Source organism: Tyto alba, unplaced genomic scaffold, assembly GCF_018691265.1.
Source record: "Tyto alba isolate M040663 unplaced genomic scaffold, T.alba_DEE_v4.0 Super-Scaffold_2, whole genome shotgun sequence".
Taxonomy (NCBI): Eukaryota; Metazoa; Chordata; class Aves; order Strigiformes; family Tytonidae; genus Tyto; species Tyto alba.
In genome coordinates, this window is record NW_024881282.1 from 61,005,300 (window position 1) to 61,016,162 (window position 10,863).

Consider the following 10,863-nt stretch of genomic DNA (forward strand, 5'->3'; position numbering starts at 1 on the left):
TTGCTTGTGTAACCAAAAAGGCAGCAAAATATTCAGAGAGGTTTCACCGCAAAACTAATGGTTACTAAAGCAATAAGATAAATATAATCTTCTTTTAAGCAATCAATATTGCTATAAATTAAATAGAACTTGGTGGTAAGCTAACCTAAATGAATAAAAAGAAGTCTTGCATCTTCAGCCACATCTTAAAGTTAATATTTGATTTTGTGCATTAAACTTTTCATCACATACTCATGACCATACTGCAATACAAAGTTTAAGGCTACTATGCACTTGCAGATCACCTTTTATGTGATGTAAAAGCTGTTTTGAGCACTGACTCTTCAGAGATCTTCATGCACCTCAGATCTTCATCAAGGAATCAGTCATGCCAACATCCAGCTGAAAAGTGTAATTGGCAAGACTGGCTCATAACAGGAGTTTCACTCAAATCACTACAGTGACATTATTTTTAAATTTTTTAATGTTTGCTCTTCTCTCTACCCAGAATTGCCTAGAAAATAAATAAATTACTCTTCACCTTGAAGATTAACTATTCATTTAAAAGCAAAAAAGCCAAAAGCTCAACCCTTTCTAGCAATTCTGCCAGTAAACAAACGACTGACCATCTTGTAGGTTCATTGTAACACAGCCTTTTCTAATGCAATAACAAAAATCCAATACTATTTACCTGGAACAGATAAATCCCTCTAAATTGTTTCCATCCACATTAACACTGCCCACAGAATAGCCAAATCATACCCCCAAACTCAACCACAGAGTAATCAGCAGTTGCTGAATCCTGTCACAGAGAGAACAGGTCAGGCATGTAGAAGTTATTTTTAAATGATCCTAATTACAAGATAGTTTCAATTGTGGGCAACAGCAATAGAGACCGAACGTTAGCTGTAAGTGCCAACAACTGAAAACATTTTTAATAAAGAAGAATCATACAAGCTCAGTCAGAACTCCCCTCATTCCACATTTATTTACAAGATCTCATCAAAGGTCCCCAGCACAGCATCAGAAGACCAGGTTTGCCATTCTTGGTGGAACAATCCCACACCGTAACTCTTCATTCTAGGCAGTCAATCTTTAAGAACAAAAATCCAGCTTTCTTCCATCCTATTTTTTGTTTGACTTTTTTGTTTTTAAAAGACATTTCTTTATAGAGTATTAAAGGAAACTGTCGTTTCAGGTATGTATATGAAAAAAATAGAAAAATTAATTAGTCATTCAACTTCTGACTGAACAAATCATATCAATTGGTATTTTAAACAAAACACAACCCTCTGCATATAAAAGAAACAGAGCTCAGTTTTGCTAAAGGCAGTATTTTTCATTTTGGAATGGGATAAACCCAAAACCAACTGGTTTGAATAATTCTGTTTTATCAAGCAATAAAACTGTTAAGTCATACAGAATTAAAAAGTACTATCTGCACCCATGAGAAACGTTTTGTAATTACTACTTTAATTCTAACAGTGCTCTTGATAAAAACAGTGCAGTCAACTCTGACAATCTCAAAAGCCAGTACAAAATACTTAATCCATCACCAAACAAGATCTTACATCCCCAAAATTAACTGACACTGTACACTTAAGCTTCAGGTAGGCGCAATGTGGGTTTAGATCTTAAACTGTTTCTTTTGGAGGAAGTTGTTGATTAACACTTAAGGAAAACGGGAACTTGAACAGCCATTATTTCCTTTTGGAAAACTACAATTTACTGGTTTAAAAAAACAAAACCAAAACCAAACCAAACAAACAAAAAAAACAGACAAGGGTTTAAGGGTTTGAAGTCTTGGCTATCTATAGGCTGATATAAATTGGTAATGTAAAAAAACAGATTCAATCCACTCTCTTTTCAGTACTTCTATTTAACAGCGCATCGCCTTCCTATGTACACCTTTGATGGCTCTGGTAGAGGAGAAGGTAAGTTCAATACATCGACTAACAATGAAGACAGATGCAAAAGTGACATGTTCAAATTTCTACAATAGTTATTAATAAAGCCCTTTGAATTGCTCATTGTAGAAAGCAAATATACCCTCACAATTAACAAGTGTCCATGACAGTGCTGGATAACTTCAGATGACAGGCAGCTGGCCACAGCAATGCCTAGTAAGAACTTTGAGCTTTATTTTTTGTTGTTGATTGCAATGCACTGTCAAATGAAAAAAATCCATCTCATTTTTACCCTCTTAAGACTGCCTCTCACTTACTTGCTGGAAACAATAAACTAGCTTCTACAACATCCTAAGCAGTAAATGGGAAAAGCAACCCTACACTGTCCACTAGGCTAAAGCTGGAAAATTCTTATGAATATCCGACAAAATTTCCTCATTAACAGTAACTCTCAGTTGAAATTCAGCTGTACTAATATATGTCTAGATACTGTGTCAATGATTTGTAAGTTAATTACATGAGGAATATCTTATACTTTTCTATTTACAACTTTCAGTGTATACAAGATAAACTAGAAACTTACTGAACATCTGTCAGAGTAAAACAACATATCCAGTATTTTTCTAAAACACAAAATCAGGTATTTTTGGTCTCACTGTTTCCCAGTGTTACATGTCTAAATACAGAAGATGAACTTCAACTCGAACAAAGTTCAAGCAATCAGAGCTAATATTTTTCTTCTCTTGTCTGACTAGTGTTTGCTGTACACTTCTTAGGATTTACCTGAAATATTTCACAATAAAATCTTTTTTTTAAAAAAAAGTGCAAAAATCTCATTTTCTGTATCTCATTATCAATGTTCCTCCCTTCTATTCACATAAAGGGGATTCATTTGACCACATGTGGATTTTTGCATCTGACCTGTCAGGTAAACTTCCTATCTATCTGTTTACACTAAACAGACTCCCAGGGTACAGTTCATCTGCTATTTAAAGCATCTACTTGGGGTCAGCTTATATCACCCTGAAGAATGATCTATGTGTCCGATCAGCTATAAATCTCTTGATGGATGTCAAACAAACAGTGGGGAGTCTATTTAAGATAGTTTAAGCGATTACAGCCCCCAGGTGTTGGATCTATTCTAAACTATTACCCCTCTCTCTTCTTCCCCAGACCTGACTTTCCTGGGATGGTCTATGTGCTGCACCTTAACACCACCCATGAAGAGATGAACACAGAAACTACTGATTTTGGTAGATTTGTGCAATGGCAGGAGCAAAAACCAGAAGCCGATGAGCCACAGGTACAGATTTCATTATGCCGACCCTGCAACAGGAACACCATCTTTCCCACCAAAGCAATAAAGGAGCAGGGAAGGTGGTTACATATAGCTGTTTGTTCAGTGGATGCAAGTCTGTGCCACAGCCAGTGAGTTTTTGTGGGCTAACTAAATGACACCAATGATTAAATCCCCCAAACTGTAAAATATTATGGCAGTTGTAATGAAAGTTTCACTACAGAACTGTGGTGCGCAAACTGTAAATGCAATTGTATCTTAAATGCTGATATAATAAAATAGTATCAATTTTAATTTCCATGAAATGGAATTTAACTTGCATTGCTTGAAAATGTAACAGTATACTAAAATGTCTCCACCTTCCAAGAAATTAATGCAAGTGAGGAAAGACAAATGGTGATCTTGAAAACTTAGGTTTATTTCTACAGTAAACCACTTATATTTAACAAAAAGGAGTAACAACTGTTAACTTATCATGTAGAGTTCAGTGACAAAGTTTTCCTGTCCTGTGAAAAATGCCACTATTTCAAAATGTTTCCTGTTTCACATCAGGAAGAACTGAAGCTCTCTCAAAGTTTTTTATGAAAAACATGAGAGAGGAAGAGACCATAAAGCAACTGACTTCACAACGACAATTCTCACATGAATATCTAAACCACTTACCTACTCAGGCTACTTATTATTGTCAGGCAGGGTCCTGTAAATTCTTTCTACTTTTCTGGATTTGACAAACCTTTTAATAAAGTTATTCTCCATTTCTTTGAAGTTTCAACAAATCCTTCTTTTAAGGAATCAAACCACCACTTAGCAATGTTTCTATCAGTTTCTGTGATACAGTAACTCATATGAGGTCAAATACCAGTTCTGTGTGATTCCAAGCCTGAACAGCCTTAACAGGTGTACGGAAGGAGAAATTAAAAGTTTTTGAGAATGCACCGCAAAATATTTCATAAAATACCTTTACATATACCTCAGCAAATTTTTTCCACTTGTACTCAATATGGGATTTCCAGGGAGAAGGAGAGGGTCCTGTAAATTGTCTTTCCAGACTATGTACAAAACCATCTATAACTGAAGGTCATGCTGCACAGAAGATGTTCACTTGATAAATACAGCCCTGCATGACTACAAAGGTAGTAAACAACTCAAGAGAAAAAAAGGCTGCCTCTGTATCAGGGGAAGGGATTTTATCACAGTAAAAATTAAACCTACTTGGCTGCTACAAGCAACTGGAAACAAACTACTATCACATAGCAGATATTCAATAGATCATGTTTAGTTCCCTATGAACCACTAAATCTGTTTTTACAAGCCTGTCTGTCAGGCTTGACAGACATCAGCATACATGCAATATATGCAACATACATGCATATATAGGCAACTGATACAACATACTCCAGCTCACGGCTGCAGGTGCCTAGAAGATGCATAGAGGAAAATCCTGTAAAATTTGGGGTCACCTACAGTGCCAGGAAACAGAATCAAGAACAAGAGAGTAAAGTAAAAATTGTTTTTTCCCCATCCCCATGCTGTCACAGACTGGGGGGAGAAATTCAAGTCTCATGAAAAACCCCAATTTCTGTACTTTCTAAGTGCTTGTGTCAAGCATGAAGAACCCTGAAGTTTCTCCTAAGTGAGTAACTAAGCACTTGAGAGCTGTTTCAGTTTTTGGATTTTACCCTGGTGCATAAAGTAATTAAGATTAAACTAATCATTTGGACAGGAAACAGAAGTAAAGCTTCAGAAAAACATGAGTCTTATGCTAATGAGATACACTCCTAAGTCAACATGTTATACCTCAGTGTGTTTTGTTCTCACTTAAGAAATTTTCCTTCATGAAGTTTATAGGCTAACCTGAGGAAAAATGGATATTTTTAGGAACCACAAGACAGGTTTTCTCTGTCTCTACCACTGCCTTAAAATAGTCTGAAACAACTTCTTAATGATTAGCTAATTTAGTTGACATATTTGCTCAGTGTGGACAAAGACCAATTACCTTAATTAAAAAAAATACACTTTTTTTTCCCCACTAAAAATCCCACACTCATGTGTTAAACTTCATTAAACCATTTAAAAATATATGACACATAATACTAGTGTAGGATTCACACTGGAAGAAAAATAAATAGTATACTACAATCACAGAATACCAAATCTGCCATGGCATTTATGATTACATGATTCCCTTTTTCATTTACTAATTAACAACAGAGAGCGTATAAGGGGAAGGAAAGGAAGTAAAAAAGGATGAAAAGGAGAAAAAAATGTATAAATATTTCCACTAGAAGTAACATTAGTTTAGTAATATCCCAAAAATAGGAAAATGTAAGTACTAGTCACACAGTAAAAAAAGTTAAAAGTTGTTGAAGAAAACAAAAAAATGCACTTCAATGCAAACTTAAAATAATTGAGGCTGAACCATTTTCAACATGGCAAACACTTGCCATACATAACACTGGCATGCTCTGGGACTATGGTATGACATAAGCCACAGTACAGAAGTACATACAAAAATCCATCCACTGTTGTTCAACAAATGCAAAAATTAAAAAAGACAAGATTCAGCTTTGATGAATCTCAAGAGTTACAGTTTTTCACCTAGAAAAATAACATCAAACCCTTTAGATGGCATGAAGCTGACTAAACTTTACTCTAGTAATTCCTTAGTAACTTCAAAAAAACCTGTTGTGATGCACCCCCAGTTAAGAAATATGCTTTTGCACTTTGACAAGTATGCAACTTCTTCAGAAACATGTTTGCTTCCAGTTTTGAGGCATATTGTCGCTTTTGCACTGGCTCATCTTCAAGAAAAAGGGCAACCATTGTGGGAAATGAAACAAAATTATAACAATGGTGCCAGTTATAAGCAAGTCAGATAATACACTGGCTTGCCTTTTACAATTGCTCATTGAAACTCAGGGCTTGCTAACATCAGCAAGGCAAATGAATTCTTAAAGAAATCAGCTTATTAAAATCAAGCCTGTGTAACTTCTATGAACAAACATCTCGGTGTCTCAAGGACGCATCTATTTCCCTTCAACACTTCTAACAGAAGACAGTAACTTAAGATCATATTACAATACCAAGGGCTTTCTCAGACTTATCCACCCTGTGCAACATAATCATGTAGCTTTCAGAAGGATACTCAACATGCTTTTTCCTCTACCAACAAAATTAATATGCAATTCTATTTTAGTATCTACAAGCACTGAAGTCCATGCAACAGCAATTCTAGTAGTTTGCTTATTTAGACAAAATGGAAACTAGCTTCGTAGCACTCTAGTAAACATGAGAAGAGGCAGAGTAAAAAAAAAAAAAAAAAAGAAAAAAAGGGCAAAACAAAAAGACAGTACAAGATTCTGGAATAATACAGATAGCTCTGTTTCTGCTTCATATGGAGGTGGGTGCTCTACACTGTGGAGACAAGAGGGTTTTTCCCTGGGTAATAAGCTGTAAGCATATAACAAAGGATGCACTTCTTACCTTTGCTTTTTCATATCCAAGTTACAATTCAATTTGTACTGAGAAATTACAGATGATTTGTTGCTTTTTTACTTCTCTCTAGTAAACTGTCAACTTTGATTTTGTCAGAGTAAGGTACTTGCTAGTCACTGTCTCTGACTATTAGAAAACTAAATAAAAAAAAAAAAACAAACAACAAAAGATCCTTCAGAGGTCAAGCATGTACTAGTATTACAATTTCAGAATGACATTAAAGGTACTCAGGAAGGAGATTCTCAATTCTGTTTTTAGAAGAATAAAGAAATGTAGGGGCAGAAGACTCAAAAAATAAAATTCTGAAGTTGGAACAATGTAATATATGAAGTACTACAACTATTAATTGTTAGTAAAGACCACCTACTATTGGATGAGTAGGCAATGGGTGGAGCTCACCTTGTTGCATAGATGTGACAAACTGCTGGGGTTTTAACTCTCTCCATGAAAATACAGAGTGTTACTAACTTAGAGTGGCTAGAAAAATCACTGTAAAGTTTTCACTAACACATGATTTAAAGGACATATGAAGTAACTTAAGAGTACTATATGTTCTTTTGTTTAACCAATTACACTGAACTAAAGGTAAACCACAATTTACCCTTGCACAGTAACTTGCTCTTTGCTGAGAAGCAGGCTTACATAGATTTCCACATAATTTAGCCTCTCATCTAAAAAAAATTCAGTTGTTACAGAGATTGCTCGCTTTTTTTTTTTTTTTTTAAAGTTAACAGTGCCAATGTTTGTCTGTCTTAATCTCCAGGCACTCTGAAATAACAGAGTAATATGAACTGCTCAAAGCTAGGCTCTCTTGCCAGGATTTCACTGTTAAAACGTACTATGTTCTTTCACCTAAATGTCAAGAGAACGAGGGAGATCCTCCCTTCAGTTTTGGCTCACCAAGGCCAAAATAAACAGCGGCTCTTGATTCGTGTCTACATAGGTAGGCATCTGTGCCCAAATCCCATGGACAGGCTCCTGTGAAGACTTCTGAAGTCAGAAAGCAGAATGACCTTGTTACTTCAACAGAAGTATCATTGGCAGACATAGAAGAGTAGCAAGAACTAGTGTCTACAATAGGAAGAGTTCTTATTTTAGAAGTGTCCTTGGGGTATGCACCAGGTTAGCAGAGCTGTGGACTCACTGAAAGAATGAATGGATTATTTTTTTTTTGTAACCTGTGTATAAGGAAGACTAAACAAATCATTAAGATCAACCTGAGGAGGCTACAAATTTCAGCAAACAAATCTCAACTCTGACAGTCATCTGCAAGCATTTCTGGGAGGTTTTAAGCATTCCAATACCACCCATAAGAACCTTGCAAAAGGGCGTTAATGCTGATGACAAAGTAGATTTTTCAAGGACTCGGGAGTAATTTATTTTTGTAACAGCTTTTCCCCAACTCTTTTGCTGTGTGCTCCAGCCTGCACTATTCCTCCACCGTTGAAAGGCAGGAGGCACAAACAGTTCACAAAGACCTGTGCCTCCGCAGATCACCAGTCAGTCTCTCTTGGCATTCACGACCTACTGTCCCCTCCCGGCTCCTGCCGACCCTCCGTTTGGAGAACACTGCCGTGCAACTTGGAAGCTGCCCGCGGTGACAGGCCTCGCTGCGGCTATAAGCTGTTAGATGTCACACGGAGCGGTAAGGCAGGGCCGCACAGAGGGGCTGTATATACCTCCAGCTACGCGCCTGTTTTCACCTCGCAGCATTATCCGCGCACACCAATCTCTCTTCTCCTACATCCCACGGGAAAAGCTCTCAGGCATGCGCCCTGAGCCCTCCCGAGCCAGGAAGGGGTCTCCGCCGCCAAGAGCCCACGGAAAGCGGCAAAACCTCGGCGGACCCGAGCGGGGCTGCGGGCAGCGGTGCCCCCGGTCCCCCGGGGAGGAGCAGGAAGCGAGCCCGGAGCGGCTCCCAGCCCCCGCCCCCGCCGACACACCCCCTTCGGCAGCGCTCCGCTCCGGCGGCGGCTGCCGGGGGGGAACCGGGCCGCCCCTCTCCGCCCGCGGGGGAACACCCCGATCCTCGCACAGACACCCACCCACCCACCCACCCCCCCCCACCACCCGCGGGGGGCGGCGCGCCCTCCCTCCTCCTGCCGCGGCACGGCCGCCCCCCCTTCACCTCACCGCGGCAAAGGGGAGCGGGGCGGCCCGGCCCGGGCGTCGCGGAGGGGGGCAACCCCCCCCCCCCCTTCCCCCGCGGTTACCTTCCCGGTATTTCTTGCGCAGCCGCCGGTGGACGCTCTTCACCACCCCCGACAGCTTCTCCTGCTCCAGCTTCCGCTCCTGCTCTGGCGGGGGTGGTGGTGGCGGTGGCAGCGGCAGCGGGGGGGCGGCGGCGGCGGCGGCCCCGCCGGGCCGGGGCTGGGGCTGTGGAACGGCCTCCATGGTGCTACCGCTGCTCCGCCGCGCGCAGCCCGGCTGAGGGGGAGGCGTGAGCGCCGGGCGCTGTGGCAGGGCGGGCATGCGCAACGCCCGCCCGGCACGCCGGGAGATGGAGTCTTTCTTCGGCCTTCCCCGCCGCCTCCGGGCCGCGCCGGGAGGTGGGGGCTTCCTTCAGCCCCCCCCCCGCTGCCTCGGGGCCGCCGCTTCGCCGGGCGGCAGCCGGCCTAGCCGGCGGATCCGTGCCGCGGCGGGTGTGCGGCCCTCAGTGGCCTCTCTCGGCCTTGAGAGCACCCTGCGGGGGGGGGGGGGGGGGGAAGGGATGGGTTTGGTTATTTCCAGCTAAAACTTTCCACAGTCTCTCTCTGGAGCGGGTCACCCTGCGGTGCTTAAAGACAAGTGGGAGAAACGTGGTGAAAATCACATCAAGGGTTCAGGGCTAGCGTGACTTCCAGGCCGCTGCTGCAGCAGGGGCTCCTCTCTCCTCCCCGCATTACGGCAGAGACCCCAGCAAAAAGATCTGGGGGTGAATCTCTCTGAAGTAGGTTGGTAAAACCTGTTCCCCACCTACAAAAGATGTTGCAGAAACAAACAATTCAAAATAAGATAACGCAAACCTTGGTGGGTTAGTGTCCATGGTGTGGACGCTGGCATTTGAAGTTTTGTACAGTATTTTTTCTGTCTTCAAGGAGCTGCTGGGCTCATTTCTCGACAGAGTGCAGTTTCTGATGTTAGTTGGGTGAAAATACACCACCAGAGCAGGAGCAACACCTACAGCTGGCAAAACTGATCCTTACAGGAGAAGACTTTCCTCTGCAGTGCTCTCTGCCCAGCTTCAACCTTTTACCGAACCCGAAGTACTTTAGTCCTTTCTTTCTTTTCATCATCGTTGGAAATAGGAGAGACAAAACCATTCCTCACGAGATCATGGCAGGGAAATCTGCCATGAAGTTGCCTGCTTGTTTGACTTGGCCAGAAGTAGCTAATTGTCTTCTCCAAAGATGTTCAAAAACATTAAGGAGGTAATTGCAGCTACAATTAAATCAGTGACAAATCTAACTTGGGTAGGGTCAAGATTTCATCCTAATGAGAGGTCAGTGACACATGCAACTTTACGCAGTGAGGTGTATAACAGGTCTTTATCAGCACTGTGTTAGTCCTGCCAAAAAGATTTTAGAGCTAATCACAGAGCAGGGTGTTGTTCTACTTTTCTGATAAACTTTTGTTTGAAGGTGCAATTATCAAGACAAAACAACAATGTCCAAACAAAAGCTTTTCATCGTTCTTGACTGCAGACACCCCCTTTTTCCTTCAGTCTGAGCTATGCAGGCAAATAGTCATCGCACCCATCGTCCTGAACATGGGCATTATGTCTAAAGGCCCAGCTTTTTCAGTACTGCTAATTTTCACTAAGTGCTTAAAAAACTTCAGTGTAGTTTGGATCTTCCATCACTACATTTGCATGCCATTATGTATTTTACTGTCAGTATATTTCGGTTTGTTTTTGTATTTTTGTTGTTGTTTTTTTTTCTTCTCACAATAGAGGAGAACGATGGAAGGAGAATTTAAATTTTTGCTAGGGACATCAGCACTAAGAAAGGAAAGATAGGTGTAGTGATTGAATTATTGGTTTAGTTACTTTTTTTTTTTTTTAATTTTGAAACTGGAAAAAAACAATCATTCATTAATGAAAAAAATACCAATATATGTTAATTTTACTTTGACTTGGAAAATATCCGAAAATCAGCTTCTCCTATGGGTTATAGTATTTCATATTTGCTGAACTGATGCAGGAAA

General features: G+C 40.8%; 1 protein-coding gene across 1 annotated transcript in view; it reads right to left on the reverse strand.

The window, feature by feature from the left end:
- The window catches only part of BMT2 (base methyltransferase of 25S rRNA 2 homolog), a 37,962-nt gene extending 28,829 nt beyond the window's left edge, over window positions 1-9,133 (reverse strand). The window contains exon 1 of the mRNA XM_032998768.2: window positions 8,892-9,133. Coding sequence (XP_032854659.2) covers window positions 8,892-9,072 — 181 coding nt within the window. The 5' untranslated portion in view covers window positions 9,073-9,133. The remainder of the gene's footprint in view (window positions 1-8,891) is intronic.
- Between the last annotated feature and the right edge of the window lie 1,730 nt (window positions 9,134-10,863).